The sequence below is a fragment of the Nematolebias whitei genome, chromosome 20 (assembly GCF_014905685.2).
Source record: "Nematolebias whitei isolate Nwh7 chromosome 20, NemWhi1, whole genome shotgun sequence".
Classification (NCBI taxonomy): Eukaryota; Metazoa; Chordata; class Actinopteri; order Cyprinodontiformes; family Rivulidae; genus Nematolebias; species Nematolebias whitei.
Window position 1 is genome coordinate 31,489,469 of NC_056517.1, and position 17,218 is coordinate 31,506,686.

The following is a 17,218-nucleotide window of genomic DNA, read 5'->3' on the forward strand; positions in this document are numbered from 1 at the left end:
ATCCCTCCCTCAGCCTCGAGATTTAAGATGAATGATGTTATCAGGAGACTCAGGGGTAGAGGGGAGAAGGGAGCTTGTAAGATATCCTTCTCGTGTCGCCATCTGCATACATATGGGAAACTCCCTGCAAGATATTCGCACCATGCTTCATGAATATTAAGAGTTGTGTGTTGGTTTTTCTCTGGACTCCAGAAAGTGTTGGTTATGGCGTCTCGGTCAGAATGATTAAAACAGCGATCACAACTCAGGCGCAGTGAGGGGGTGCTCACTAAAATATAATCATACACAACCCAGCTGACTGCTCTCCTCATTTTTCCCATGTTACACACACACAGCCCTGCAGGAGAGCAGAACTACTCAGATGAAAATTATACAAAGCCTAAGAAAATCATAATTTTAAGGATGTTGTTTTCCTCTGGTATTACTGGGTGTTATTTAAAATTCTCTACTGCTTGCAGATACAGCTTCAAATACACTCTGGGCCTTCCCAACAGTGTTAAGTGTCTACGTTAGATCCATATGTATAAATATATATGATCCCCAAGACTGTTGGAGAAATATGCTGTGGACAGACAAAAAAAAAAAAAAAGATGTTCTTTTGAAGTTTCCATTGCATCTGGCATAAAACTATCATTGCATTTCAGGAAAAAAGCCTCAATGCAACAGTCAAACATGGTGGTGGTAGTGTGATGGTTGGCCAGCCTTGTGCAGGTCAGTCACATGACTCGGCTGAATCCACTGAAAACCTCTTTGTTTACATTAAGTGCATACCCGCATTTCAGAATAGCGTATCGTTATATCTGGACTGCTACACTGTAAAAAAAAAAAGTCAGTAAAAATTAGATTAAAAACTGTCAAATGGCAACAGTAATATACCGCAATATCCAAAACCGTATGTCACTGTAGTAAATACATTGTATTACAGTAGTTCCTCGCTACTTCATGGTTCAAATTTTGCAGACTCACTCTTTCGCGGTTTTTCAAAGTAAGATTGGACACGACACACAAATAGCTGATTGATGGATGAGCCACACATTCGGCATGGATTTTTTATTTTAAATAAATTATTTTAAAAGATTTAGCGCCTGTCTGCAGCCCACAGGTGCAGGGAGAAGCTCCTTCCTGCAGCATGCCGTGATCTTTGATCTCTGCCACCTGCCAGCGATTAAAGTGGAGAAGTGGGTGTGGCCAAGAGCACTGGCAGGTGGCAGAGAGTGGAGATCATGACATGCTGTGCTCTTTTACAGAGTTTAGAGTTTAGAAACATTGTTTAGAATACTGCAAGAGTGTGGGAAGGGTTTAAAATGCCTTAATATATAGAAATACAAATACTAAAATAATAAACTACTTCTACTACTATTCCTACTTCATGGTTTTTCACTTATTGGCTGGGAACAGAACCCCCCGCGATAAACATGAGACTACTGTACTGTAAATTATAAGTACATTAAAACAAGTAAATGTAACAAATTTTAACTGATGAATTAGCATTAAAACATTGTTCAAAGTACAGTAAAATACTGGCATTTGTAGATGATTAAAATGTTAAATTTACATGTTTTCAATGTACTTATCCATAAATTATTCTGTAGAATGTATTTTTTTTATGTGTTTTTACATAAAAGTCTTATCAGTACAGTGAAAATGTGTTTTTGTTTACTAAATAATATGTACATTTTATTTAGTAAAACTGTTGAATTTATACAAAAAAGTTAAATCTGGTCATCTGGCCAGATTGAACTTTTTTGGATTTTTCTACCTGGATTATTGAGCATGCATCAGGATGTTTAATTTATAGCTTACTCTGTAAAACTATTTACATATTCACAGTATTTTTTACTGAATTTCTCTGGCAACCTGGCTGCCTGTTTTATTTCGTGAAAATCACAGTTTTTTTTTTTTTTACAGTGTACTAGCGTAAACTCTCAAACTGTACCATATAGGCAGTGTTGTTCGTATATTTCTGGAGACAATAAAGTCATCAGATATGCGTAAAGTTTTAATAATGAACATGCCTTTGTTTTTCTGACTGTATAAGAACTAAAGCTATATGTCTGTCTCACAGTCAGCCATCCAGCTCCAGCACTGCCTTTATTGCTTATCTATCTGACCAATTCTATCTGTTGGTCCTTCTGATGCATGTGTGGGGAAAGTTGTGGGCCTGCAAAGTGGACAGAGGGCAACAATGTTGAATGAATTAAAATTAAGGACAAGAAAGAGTGTCTCAAAAAGTGCAATAAAGATCAACTTCATCTTATTAAGACTAATAAAGACACTCGCTTTAAATTGAGTTTGTTCGTAACACTAAAGTTTGGAGGGGAACTTTGTTTTTTCTTTGCCCTTCCTGTAAGGCCTGTGTCACTTTGTTACAATTAATGCACAAAAGTGCTGAGTAGCAGACAGAAACTGCACCATCATGTGCATATTTTGAATAGACTGATGGCAAATTGTTGAACCGCAATTATATCTATTTTAAAGACTGCGCTGTGGCCGTGGAAATCTGATAAGAGCGTATTTTGTTACAGGATGCATTGGGGTTTATTTCAGTCAGCAGGTGCTTCAAGGATTCTATTAGAACTTTAAATAAAGTCATCAATAAGGAGAGTCTCTGGATTTCTTGTAAGAATGAGTCCATAAATATCTATCTTTGTCATGTGGTGATTGTTAGAAGAGCTGCTCTAAAGTTGTGTGTAAAGTTATTTTCAAAGTTTGACCAAAAATACAGCTTTTTCTCATTTCCCAGCATAAGATGATCATATAAAACTCTGGCATGAAAGGCCGCTTCAACAGATTTCAATTTTTCTGCATTTCTGACAACTTTTGCTAATAGTGTGATTTGGCTGAGGAAACTAAAACTCATGCATCTGAGTGAGAGCGTCACCACCATCAAATCTTTCATGATCTAACATTATTACACCCTATAGGAAGCTTTTATTGCACTTAATGTAACATAACAAAGTGGTGTAATATACACCATCTCTGGTCCCTTTTGCAAACGTTGACAAAGTTAACACCTGAAGCCAATTTTAACAAATTCATCATCAGCTTAGTTTATTATAAACATCTACCATAATATGCAATCCTTGTTGAGTTTCTCTGTGCCCTGGGTCATGTTCAAACATGCCCTGGAGTTGTGGTCAGGGAAGAGACATGCTTGATGTTAGAATCACAAGTTTATTGATTTTGCCTGCATGAAGACTTTTCTTTAGATTTGTCTTGCAACAGAAATGTATTCTGTGGGCTCCTCTCTGCAGCACATAAAGTGTTAGCCTTGGGGTTACTATCGCTGCTCTCTATGGCGCTCTGCAGAAATCTCCCTGAAATCCATAGCTCAAATGCATTAAGTTCAACTTATATTTCTCCACATCTGGGAAGAAGCATCAACACATTTCTTATAAAAGGAAAAAAATTTAAAAAATAAATAGCTAGATCAACAACACAATCCTCTAAACCTTTCTGTGTTGGGATTTAAAGAAACAATAAAAACTGATGTAATATATCATACAGTGATCATCAAATTTGCAGCCTATGGGGTGAGGGGTGGATGTGAGGTGGAGATGGGGATTTTGATGGTGGAGTCCACCCACAATTGACTGTAGGGTAGAAAAAAAGTGTTAAAAAATGGTAAAAGTACCATTACATGTAAGATAATTTGCATGTTTTCCTATTTAAATCAATGTCAAAACAATATAGATAATAAAAAGTTATTTTTCATTCGTTTGTAATGTTTACAATTTATGGTCTGATGCAGAACTTTAACAGTCGTCACTCTTAAAGCTCTTTATGTTCCACTGGCTCTTCCTTTAATATCAACTGGGTGAAGAAAGCAATGTTATTCTGTGCTTAATTAATAATAAGTTGCTGCTTCTGGTGTTTGAAATTCTTCTAAAATGATGTCAAACAGGAAACTCATACCCACTTTTTTCGTTTTGGTCTTAAACGTTCCTATTTCTCATTCTAATTGTCAGTTTTTTCCACATTTTCTTATGCATTTCTTTTCATTTAGCATTCCTGCACAGTGACTCAAGCTCAACAACAACCAACACGTTTCATTTAAAGACAAAAACAAGTCCCCGGTTCAAACCCCGGTCCGGGGGCCCTTCTTGGGTGGAGTTTGCATGTTCTCTCCGTGCATGCGTGGGTTTTCTCCAGGTACTCCGGTTTCTTCCCACAGACCAAAAACATGCATGTTAGGCTGATTGGTAACTCTAAATTGTCCCTAGGTGTGAGTGAGAGAGTGAATGGCTGTTTGTCTCATTTGTCTCTATGTGTCCCTGTGATGGACTTGCGACCTGTCCAGGGTGTACCCCCACCCTCGCACAGTGGTTGCTGGACATGGACACCGGCGACCCCCGTGGCCCAGGATGGAAGAAGAGGGTAAAAGATAATGGATGGGTGGGTGGGTGGATGGATGGATGGATGGATGGATGGATGGATGGATGGATGGATGGATGGATGGATGGATGGATGGATGGATGGATGGATGGATGGATGGATGGATGGATGGAAAAAAGGAAAGTAGTTTTATTCAACTTGAGAATAAAAGGGTGACAAATATCACCATGTGTTTAATGACATAAAATTATATAAATTAATAAGAATGACTGTATTTAAAGTAAAAATAAACATAGCTTTTTAAACATCAAAGTTAATGCTCAATAATCCAGGTAAAAAATCCAGCAAAGTTCAGTCGGGTCCTCTGGACAGCTTCTTTTTGTGTCGAAACATTTCTTCCTTCATCCAAAGGACTTCATCAGCCCAAGGAGTCACAACAAACTCAGTCTCATAAATGTCTTACTTGTATAGTTGGCCAACCAGTTTTATGGTGACAAGATGGTTTCTTGAGCCCATCCTCTCCCCCGTAGTCTCCTCTGAGGCATCCATAGCCAAAGTGATTCACTTTGTTGGATTTTTTTTACCCGGATTATTGAACATGAACTTTGACATTTTGCACCCCTTTGGCTACAGCTGCCTCAGAGGAGTCGACAGGGGAGAGGGAGGACTCTAGAAACCATCTTATCACCATAAAACTGTTTGGCCTACTATGTGAGTGTGCTACTTATGGGACTGAGTTTGTGGTGGCTTCTCAGACTGAAGAAGTCCTTTGGATGAAGAACTAAACATTTCTACAAAAAAAAAAAAAACAAGTCCAGATGACCTGACTGAACTTTGTTGGATAGCACCAAAGTTCATGCTGAATAATCCAGGTTAAAATCCATCAGTGTTCAGTCAGGTCATCTGGACGTTTTTTTTTTTTTTTTGCATAGACGTTTTGTCCTTCATCCAAAGGATTTCTTCCAAAGTGATGAATGACCTGACTAAACACTGTTGGATTTTTACCTGGAATAGTGAGCATGAACTTTGGTGTTTTGAACCATTTTGGCATGACTGTCTCAGAGGAGTTGATGGAGGAGAGGGCAGGCCCCCGGGGCCATCTTAGCACCGGCAAACTGTTTTTTCCACTATGGAGTATGCTGGTTGTGAAAATCAGTTTGTTTGGTGTTTCCTAAGATTGAAGAAGTCCTTTGGATGAAGGACAAAACATCTTAGCAAAAAAAATAAAAAATTAAGAAACCGTCCAGATGACCTGACTGAACTTTGTTGGATAGTTTTTTAAAGTCCCTAAAAACACTTTATAAAACTTTACTATGCCATGCAGTACAATAAGATGCAGTAGTATTTGCCATGCAGAATACAGTATGATAAAATATGATATGATGTATTTTATTGTCCCTTTGAAAAGTGTTTGCTGTCCCAGTAGCATCCTTCACAAAAGAGCCATGAATAGTGGAGTACACACAGAATGACCGATGTAGCCTCGTGAATCCACAGTATCACACAAAAAAGTTACTCTTTCTCTTTTTTTAATCAGAGTTGCAGGTGGGCTACTAGAAACCAGAGGAGCCAGCAAGTACCCCAAAAGAAGTCCCATTTTTCTCTGTATTCTTTACAGCTCTTTGGGCTTCAGTCACTGTCACATCTGCCTCCAGGGGTTATCATTATAATAAATTAGAACCAGCTGCAGAGGGTTTCAGGTAATTTGTCATTTGAACCAACTCCAAAGCAGGTATTGTCAGTACACTGTCAGCTTCCGTGTGATTTTCTTTTTGCGTATGATGTTTCAACCTGCTAATTATGGGAATGTCGCTGAGACCAGAAACTCCACTAGACTGTGATGGAGCACCCCATTTTGTAACTGGTGCCCTCTGTGCTGGCTGTTCTGTGACAGGCAGACGAATGCAGTCTATAAATATTTCATACAACTCATGTTCCTCTAGGCCTCTATAAACAACAAAAAAATAACCTTGATATGAAATGAAAGCAAGAAATCTATCACTTTGATGTAAATAAAGCCTATAAATAAGTGGAATGGCTTAAAGAACAGTGAAAAAGACAAGAAAGACAGAATGAGAAAAACATAAAAGTGCTTTACGTAGTAAATGTGTTGTTTGTTTCTTATTTTCATTTTTTTTTCCCGTTCATGTTGAGGCTAAACGTGAACTTGCCCACTCTGTGGGAACTGAATGTCCAGGTGGTCTGAAATCAGATGAGAAGTGATTATTGATCAGAGCTCCTCTCAGACGCTGTCAGCTCACTCAACCAATTCTTGTGCTGCCTAGTGATTTTCACACCCTCGCTACAAAACAGCGGCTGAAACTCTTAGCTTTCTGCTGCCTCGAGCCATCAGCGAGGATAAAATGAAAGTGTTAAAGCCGTAAAGCCGTTGCAAAATGGTCAATAAAAAAAAAGCATTTGCATCCAGAGTTGGTTACTTGCTGATCATGAGGCACCTATTTGAGGCTGAGCCTGAAACTGTGACAGACGAACTCTTGACAATGGACGCCAAGTATCGAGCAGAATCTAGCTGACTGATGACAATTGAAACCATAAGAGACAGAGTATTGTGATGTGAATTATGTTGAGGCAGCTAGGTTATAACCATGGTAATTATTAAGTGCTGCTAAAGGTACAAGAAGAGTTCAATAATGTTCCTAAAATAATGAGAATCAATAAATTATTATGCACCTCACTCCCTTCAAAAGTCTCTTAAGATTGTTTGTCAGATGGAGGCTGGAGTGGTCATGTGTTCCAGAGGGTTTGGGACATATTTCTGTAAAAATGTAATGACAAATTGCAATTTCTGGGAAAATGCAGTATGAATGCTTATTGTAAAATAATTTTCTGAGAAACAGCTGAATTTAACATGCGGGCATTTAGCTGAAATGGAAGAACAAGCCTAAATTAGCAGAAGAAAGCAGAAAGAAAACCTATTTGCTGAATTAGGTTTAAACAAGCAGAAAAATGCACAAAATTAGCTTTAAAATAAATAAAATTAGCACAAAAAAGGGCTGAAAACTAGCTGAAAGACAGAAAGAAGTTTAAACTACTAAAGGGAAGCGGAAAGATCTGAATGTGGAATTAGCTGAAAGTGCTAAAATTAGCACACAAACAGCTAAATAGTAGCTGAAATAGTAGTTAAAGCTGAAACTTGCAGAAATAAACTGAAAGGAGCATAACAAGTTGAAACTAGCAGAAAGAAGTTAATTAGGCTGAAAGTAGCAGAAAGTCCCATGAAAAGCTTGAATTTATCTGAAAACAGCCGAAATGAGCTAAAAAAATGCTAATAATGTAGCTGGAAAAGTAGACCAAGCTTAAATTAGTAAAAGAAAGCAGAAAGAAAACATTTCCCAACTAGGATGAAAGAAGCAGAAATGAACACAAAAAAGTGCTAATTATCTGAAAACAAGCTGCAAAAAGGGTGGAATTAGATGAAAAAGCTCAAATTAAAAACAGCTAGCTGAATCAAAGCTGAAACTTGCATAAATAAGCTGAAAGGAGCACAACAAGCTGGAATTAGCAGAAAGAAGTTAGAAGAAGCACAAAAATTTTAGTTAGCAAAAAAAAAACTGAAAGGAGAACAAAACAGCCGGGAAAAAAACAGCTGAAAGTAGCTGAAAAAAGTTTAAATTTGCACAAAGAAGCTGAAGCAGAACAAAATGTGAAAGGAGCAGTAAACGGTTGTAAACAGATCTAAAGATCTGAAGGGTGTAAAATGAGCTCAATTCATTTTCTATGAGGAAAAAAACTAGCAGAAAAGGCTAAATATTTCAAAAAGCTAAAGTTGTACCAACACCGTAAGTCATAGCAGGATTGTCCTGAAACAGCTGAACGTTTATCTGATTTTTTTAAATAACTTGAAAACTGCGGGACAAGAAACGTGCCAAAAACTGTACAGAAGCAAAATGGATCACAATAGTGTGAATGCTTCATAAACATTCACACTATTATACAGTATTCATTTATATGGGCTTTGTGTTGGAGGGGCCTCCTCTTGTTGGTTTATGTTCAGTCTCTTCAAGGAAATGTTTGCAAGTCATACAATAACTCATAAATATTGTTTTAAGAAAGCAGCTGTTTTTGTCACTATTCTCAACAGAATTTGGGCCTTGAGGCCTTTTGTTTGTTTGTTTGTTTATGTTTATCTCATTTTAGGCAGCACAGATTTTCTAACATTTACAATAATTTATTTTATGCTTTGCAACTTTTTTTAAATGATGGCAGTTTATCCTAGGCAGCGTAGCACTTCCTGCATTTACAGTAATAAATTTTTTGGTGGCACGGTTTATCCAGCTTTTATGGTAATTCTTTTTAGGTGGCTCAACTTTTCTTCAGTTTACAGTCATTTATTTTATTTGACGCAACTCTTTTTTTTTTCTTTACACTGAGCAGCGTTGCTACAGTTTACTGTAATTTAATGTAGGCAGCTCAGCTTTACAGTGCACACGTTTATGGTAATTTGCGCTGCTTTTCCAGCATTTTTGGTCATTTCCACGTCTGGCTCGTGGTTGCACATGAATAGGTACAGGCCTGAAAAAACAATATGATGAAATAAAAAGAAACTAGCTTTGCTGTCATTAAATTATATTTTAAATACATAAACAACATTTTCTGCACATTTTCTAGAGAAACGATTCAGAATTTTAATAGAAAACCTCTCTGTCTTAAACCTTTTTCTAACATGAGCCAAGAATCATGAAAGAATAGTTGTATTTAGTCCACATAAGCCTAGTACATTAAGATATTAACCTAACAGCTTTGCTTTATTGTATGCAGAAAGCTTTCACTTTGTGCAGTCGTGCACATTATGGGGTCGTCACACTGGAGGAGACACAGTCCGGGAAGATGAAATACCACACAAGTCCTGGAATCAATCCCCATTAGCATAACCATAATCGTCAGAATTGATTCCGCAGCAAAAAATTATCATACCTGAGGTATGGCTCAGTTTGTCCAGCACAAACTGATGACACAAGTGCTGCAAGGGCGGCAGAAAAGACCTTAGCGGTGGATCGTGGTCCATAAAATCTCTGAGTAAAGATACAGTATCAATAGTTGCTGGGTTTGGCTCAGAGTCCCTACAGTATGTGAGGTGTGCGCAATCAATAGCTTTTCCAGATGTGAAAGTTGGGTCACTGACATGATGCAGGTCGTTTTTCTTCCACACGATTTCCAAGGAGGCAGTGGAGATGAAGCAAGAAGCAAGGTGTAAATGTGACCACAGGGTTGTCACCCATGACAGGACACTTAAAGAGGAGTTAATACTCCTATCGACCCTTAAAAAGAAGGAGAGGCAATCCTTGCCATTTCAAGAGCAGAGGTTGAGAGAGCAGGTGGCCGAGGAGTGATACTCAAGAATGCTCTTAACACGGTGGTTCTACTCTTTCAGATTACAACACTTCCCTTAATCCTTTTCTGATAGTTCTTTTAAAGATATTCTGCGATGGTAGCAAAGGTGAGTGTGTGGGTGTTGGTTTCCCAGAGTAGATACACTTATTTCAGGCACGTAAGCTATTTCAAGTTCAAGTATCTTTATCATCCCCGAGGGGCAATTAGTTTCAGTCAGTAGAGATATAAAAACATCCATACTACATAAGACATTAAGACATTAAATAACAATAGGGACTAAGTCATCAATGTGCATTGAGAAGCTCCTTCTAGGGATGAATGAGTTTTTGGGTCTGTTCTTTCTACATCTGGGCAGCAGATACCTGCGTCCAGATGGAAGCAACCGGAACTCACCATGGAGCGGATGATCAGGATCTGCCAGAATCAGCCTGGCCTTGTTCACTCACCTTGTCTTGTGTAGGTCAGTGAGGTTCTTTTGGGCTATGCCGGCATTTTTGCTGCAAATCCTGAAAATCCCCGAGAGTTTGTTCCTGTTTTTGCATGTTAACAATCCAAACCAACAGATGGTGAAAGTTAAGAGACTCAATAAAACATGAATAAAACATTCTCATAAAAGTCGAGTCAACATTAAAACCACAGAGCTTTCGATAAAAATATATTCTCTGGTGGGCCTTTTTACAAAGGGAGTTCACATTGGGGTCAAAGGTCAGAACAGTTCCCAGATCTTTATATTGTTGCACCATCGCAACAGCTTCACCATTAATGACCACAGGAGTGACAACTGAAGAGTCTTTTCTAAAATCAGTGATCATCTCCTTTGTCTTAGGAACATTTACTTTTAAAAAAGGAGGACTCAACCATTCATTGAAGTCCCCGACCACAGGTCCAGGGTCTGAGTCATCACTGCTGAGAAGGGGCAGGATGAGTGTCATCAGCAAACTTTAAGATGTGACGCTTTGGGAACTGGCTACAAAAATCATTTGTATATAAAATGAATAAAAGGGGCGCAAGCACCAGTAAACGACAGAAGGACACCCAGTTGACCCTCACCCACTGTGACCAAACAGTTTGAAAGTCCTCAAGCCGAGGCCAGAGTCTACACTGTACAGACATTGTAATTTCTCCGTTATAATGCGGGGCTGAATACAGTTGCAGATGAAAAGTCAATAAATATATCAATAAATAATTTTCCCAAACAGCTGCTTTAACCGGTACTTTTTTTACACGGGATTTGAGCCACCACTTATCCGTTTGAGTGATCTGTCTCTTCATGATTGTGCTTAATAGTGAAGGGCCAAGTATTAAAGGAAGTCATCAGAGAATTGTGTAAAAGCCACGTGACATAGTAACATTGTCTCTCTTTGTCCCATCTGTCTTTTATGTCCGTGTTTCATGTCATGTCTTTCATGTTTCATGTCAGATTGTTGCGAATCTTCAGCACAGTCGTGCAAAGCGGCTTGTTCCGGTGGAGCCGCTGACAGAGAGACAGTGCAGCAACTAAAACGGCCACGGACAATTAAAGCATGTCGCACATGATCATCTGAGGACATTTCCATTTTGTCTAAGCCAATCAGCTGCCATTGACTGCCCTGTCCATGACCTGATTATCATATCATCCTCATGAGAAGAAAAAAAATCTAAGGGAGACTTAAAGAAAAGTACGGTTTTGGCACTGCACTGATTCCTGTATTAAAATAATGTAATCTTTAATCTCAGTTATTTTATTCTTTGAACTCCTGGCAAGAGGAAACCACCACAGGTTCAGTAGGTATTGAATATCTTACTCCATTTCTTGTCTCCGTTAGCCTTCATCTACCAGGTCACCCTCGGGTCAACTGGCTTTACTGGCCTCATTTCCGTCTTTTTTTTTAATCCAATGTGCACAGCATTTTATGCTATTCTTAATGCAGCAGCACATGCAAATCAGGGGGAAAGGACACAGTAAGTGAGCCTCTAAACTACTCCCACTCAGTTACAGCACGGGTTAACACGAGTCATCTCAGCATCTCTAAAACCAGAGTAGCTGTTTGTGAAAGTGCAGAACAATGTTTAAATGATGTGTGCTGTGTTCCTTGATTTTTAAGGTCAGTTAGCTGGGGCAGCCATCTTGACCCCAAATATGAATCTGTTGTAGATCCAATGATTTGCTGTGAGCTTAATTAAAATTCAGCCAGTGCACACACTTGTACACTTGTACATGCAAAAGCATCATCATCGCCTGTAAGCAGTGCAAGAATAAACACCGCTTGGCCTCAGAGGAATTAAAATATCAACAAAGCAGATACGCAACAAAATATTTGAGAAATCGGCAATGCAACCTTTAGCACAAGCCGAATCATCCTCTCATGCTTGCAGCTTTTTTTTTCCTTCTACCTTGCAGAGGTCACCTGCTTGAGTCACTTGGCAGAAGAACATGAGCTACTAAGAAGCTTGCCAAAAAGTTCAGAGGCACGGATGTGATCTGCGTTTTTACTATGACCCCACAGTTTCTCAGCCGAGTGCCAGTCCTGCCCATGTCGACTCACTTAGCTGCTAATAGGTTTAAGCTAATCAGTACCAGCATTCATTTAGTGATAACACTTCCTGTGCTGAGCCATCACTTTGTTTTTCTCTACACCTCTGTGAAAGCCATCACTGTCCTATAGATAGAACATGGAAAGGGCTAATCCCAAAACATTGGAATTGATTTCCTAAAATTCAGTTATACATAATAGTTAAATTAAGGACTTCTAAAAGGAGGTACGGTACGTGTTTTCAGTCTTAAGAGGATATATTTATTTAAAATAATCTGTGTGTTCTGATGTGGGTTTGATTAGTATTCAGAGTGCCTTGTTTGCCTGTCTTGACTTGGGCTCTTCATTCTCATTTCTATATATTTTAATATATTTTTTATTGCTCAGGTCACAGACGACTGCACAAAAGAATGTAAATTTCCCCACGTGCTGTATTTTAGATAAAATTGTGCTGCTGTATTGTCCTGGCTGAGGACACATTTTATTCATGTGCTCTGGAGTTGAGTTTGTTAGAATTAAGTTGTGGGAAAAAAATGACATTAACTCTTCTTAGAGGAGTTTGATTTAAATATTTAGCTTGTCACATATCATGTGCCACTCAGACGTGTCCTGCATCTGATTGCTCACACTCACACATTTATAAATATCTAAGCTCAGTCAGGACATCTTAGGCCAGCTTTAATCAATCGCAGTCAATAAATCCTAGTCAAGATAAAGAGCTGCAGCTGAATCCCATGCAGAGCCGACCTCATGGGATTATGCCAGATGTTCTTATCTAACCCCTTACAGAACAGAGTGCACTAAACTGTGTTTGGGTTTCACAAGCACAAACAATAGTTTACATGCAAAACGTGTGCAATTATGGGTTTTTATCTTAATGAAAACGGGAAAAAATATGAGACAAAAGGGCTTTTTGACTGATGTCACTTTTTGTACTTGGAATTGGTGTGAACAGTTTAGTTATTTTTAAAATGAACACTTGCTGCCTGTTTCCATGAAAGGAGGGTGATCATGCAATATCTCACTTATCACTTGATGGATTTTAATGAAACACTCAGAAAATAATCATTGGATATGCAACTACAACTCATTAACTCTTAGAGTTAATCTGTCAACATCAGAAAAGACTAAAAATGTGTATACCGTATTTTCTGCCGTACACGTCGCACCGCCTTATAAGTCGCATCAGTCCAAATATGTCTAATAAAGTGGAAAAATCCATAAATATGTTGCTTCGCTGTATAAGTCACATCTATTATATGTCACTGCTGACATGTCACATTTGTTATGCGTCACCTCTGACAACCTGGAAATGTGCGCCAGTGTTGTACCAAAAATGAATCGTCTGCCTAATGGTGGCCGGGATAGCATGCACGGGAGGACTTTAACAAGAATTTAACAAGATTAACACTTAAAAACAATTATTTGTTTGTTCAAAATTATAGCAAAGGTGTGTCTAAGTCTAACTTTTGCTTAATAAATGCACACTGACGGTCAAATCAGCTGCATTTCAAAAGCCGATACGCGGAAGTAGGAGCGCACTGAGGGATGAGTTGCTGCGCATTTCTTCTAAATTTAACAAGACAAGCTCCTAAAACAATTATTTGTTTACTCGACATTATAGCAAAGGTGTGTCTCAGCTGAACTATTACTTAATAAATGCACTTCAGTGGTCAAATTAGCTGCATTTCCCTGGGCGGCGCAGCAGAATGAAGCAGATTTGACGCTTGCTCCAGGCGAGCTGGACAAAGGTGGAAGACTATGGCAAGCCGATTATGTCATTAATAGCCACTTACCTTTTACATGACACTAATGGCATGTCATACTATTCCAGTGCCATCTAGCGGCTGAAAATGGCAGTGTTCAATATTTTCAGTCAGAATGAATGAAAACGGGCATATCTCAGACAAAAATGGGTTTATAATATGTGGAAAAAAAACATAAATACGTCGCTTCAGCGTATAAGTCGCAGGGAACGTAAATAATGGGAAAAAAACTGTGTCAAAAAATACAGTAATAGTCCATTTTTTTACAGATTTTCAGCTCAAATTTGGTGTGGTGGTAGCTTAGAGTCATCCCTAACACATGTTCTCAGAACTATCAGGTCACATGATCTTTGTATAAACCTTTGGCATGAAAGGTAGTCAGTATTTCATCAAGGAATGCTGTTTCTTTTAATAGTTATTTTAACAAAATTACCTGTACTTTTGTTCAGCCATTGGCCTAGTAATTTTGCTTGAATTCATTAGGAACATATTTTGATGTGAGCTTGCTGCCCTACAGTGTCCTTTTGTACATTTGGATTTTACCCTTGCAGTAATCCTTATCTGCATATAGGCTTCTCATATATATGCAGGAACACACTCACAGCAGCTTTCAAGAAAAGAAAAGAAGCTTCATTAGATTCATATCATTCACTTTTAACACCTTTTAAATTTTCTGTATGCATTTTCTTCTGTCCTTAAAGTCCTTTTGTACGTATATGTGATCTGCCAAGCGCAACACAGCAATAAAATGTTCATTTTGAGAAAGTCATAAGATTAATTTTGTACTATTGAACTAAAATTGTTTTTTTTTTCTGCTCTCTTCTCAGATTCTAGCCATCATATCAATCCTGTTCATTGTCCTCTCCACCATCGCCTTGTCTCTCAACACTTTACCAGAGCTTCAGGTTCCAGACGAGTTGGGCCACGCCAATGACAACCCCCAGCTGGCCCACGTGGAGGCTGTGTGTATTGCATGGTTCACCATGGAGTACCTCCTCCGCTTCCTGTCATCTCCCAACAAGTGGAAGTTCTTCAAAGGTCCACTGAATGTCATTGACTTACTGGCCATCCTGCCCTACTATGTCACCATTTTCCTAACGGAGTCCAACAAGAGTGTGCTGAAGTTCCAAAATGTGCGCCGTGTGGTGCAGATATTCAGAATCATGAGAATATTGAGAATCCTGAAGTTGGCCAGGCATTCCACAGGGCTCCAGTCACTAGGATTTACTTTGAGAAGGAGCTACAATGAACTGGGGCTGCTTATATTGTTTCTTGCCATGGGCATCATGATATTTTCCAGCTTGGTCTTCTTTGCTGAGAAAGATGAAGACGCCACCAAATTCACCAGTATCCCTGCCTCGTTCTGGTGGGCAACCATTACAATGACTACAGTGGGGTATGGAGACATTTACCCACAGACTTTGCTTGGAAAGATTGTGGGTGGGCTCTGCTGTATAGCAGGAGTGTTGGTGATTGCCCTGCCAATCCCCATCATTGTAAATAACTTCTCAGAGTTCTATAAGGAGCAGAAGAGGCAGGAGAAAGCCATCAAGAGGAGAGAGGCACTGGAGAGAGCCAAAAGGAATGGCAGCATTGTGTCAATGAACCTTAAAGATGCCTTTGCTCGTAGTATGGAGCTGATGGATGTGGTGGTTGAAAAAGGAGAGGACAAAACATCCCTTGACAACCACTTGTCACCGAGCCGTTGGGGCGGTTCAACCAGGCATGCTACCTCGGAAAGCAGCCTCAGATCCCCAGACAAACGAAACGCAGAGTTCCTACAGCAAAGCTCTCCCCATCGCATAATCATCACCACCACCGGAAGTCCACATCGCGTTAGCAGGACGCCACAGCACCTTAATGTTCAGAAGCTGGAGGAAATGTACAACCAGATGGCCAAGTCCCAATCCTTCTCTAATCTCAACACTACAAGCTCAATGAGCACCCTCAGCACAACCGTGACCGCTCCCATCTCGCCAAAGAAATCTCACAGCTCTGAATCTACATTAAGAGAGGAGGTGCAGCTCGAGATGAAAGAAGTCCAGTCTTGTTCAAAAGATAACTTTGCCAGCTGTTCAGCAGACTGCACAGGACAGAGCTCCAGTCTAGGCGAAGATGATGCCAGGTTACATGAAATCAGACATCCCAGAGCCCCACCCTTTCTGGATTTTGGCCAACTGAGAACAAATGATGACCCAAGTTTCACCATAAACTTAGTGAAAGATCACTTCTATGAATCTGTCAACCCAGTTGATGGATCAGAGTATCATTTGGATGAAGGGGAGAGCTATAACCGTGCAGTGGAGAACAACCAGAGCTATCCAACAGATTCTCTAAAAGAAAAAGGGTTAAATTTTGACTTACAAAAACCTTCCAATGAAGGTCCTCTCACTCCACCAAGCACTACCTCCCCTGGTGATATCAGCTCCAGCATCTTAGAAGTCGAATACCCCACAGGGGAGACGTCACCACTCATTGCTGATTCGCAGGAGCTTCTACCAGTCATAGATGATGGCACATGCAACCTCTCTCCTAAGAGGCTGTTGATCGACACCCCACCTGGTGATGAAGATCAGTCAACAGAGAACCACACAGAGAAGCATCTGATGGAAGAGGCAGGTGCCGCAGTTGCACCCTTGTCCCCCAAAACCGCATCGCAAAATTGCACTCAAAATGTAGTTGGAGCAGAAGAGGAAAAGACTGACAGCAACTCTAGCGAACACAAAGTAGAGAATCACATATTCACATCCGATATCCACCTGATACCTGGGAATGGCAGCCTCTCTCCAACATGTGAAACCAGCATGTGAATGTAACAGGAAGGGACAGTACGCCTGCAACAACCGCAGTCCGGCATGTGGGAGAAAGTTCAAAGATGCCGTTTGTTGTGAAAGATTTTCTTGCATGGCATGACAAGTCTATTTACTTGTGTTGTTGTGTTTTGCTGAAAAAGAAACTGCAGTGCTTTGTGCAGATTTTAGAGCAAACAATGGGCTCAAGGTGGAAGAGGAGGCTCTGGAAAAACGAAGAATCCATCGACTAATGCAGACACAAGTCATCCCAATGTATAGAAGAGTCCTTTTCTTGGAGGAGGAGAAAATGCACTAAAGGACTTCACTGTAAAAAGCATGCTTTTAAAAAAAGACAGAAATTTTATGGTGCTGAGTTTACTGAAAGCGCTCCACTGTAAATACAATAGAACATGTAAGGCAATGACAATGCACAGAATGGCAAAGAAGACTGAAGGTCCTC

The 17,218-nt window shown here is 39.6% G+C and overlaps 1 protein-coding gene across 1 annotated transcript in view; it reads left to right on the plus strand.

Annotated features, from left to right (window-relative positions):
- LOC119426413 (potassium voltage-gated channel subfamily B member 2-like) overlaps positions 1 to 16,776 on the plus strand; it is a 108,493-nt gene extending 91,717 nt beyond the window's left edge. Inside the window, exon 2 of the mRNA XM_037693977.1 lies at positions 14,794 to 16,776. Coding sequence (XP_037549905.1) covers positions 14,794 to 16,776 — 1,983 coding nt within the window. The remainder of the gene's footprint in view (positions 1 to 14,793) is intronic.
- Positions 16,777 to 17,218: the final 442 nt, after the last annotated feature.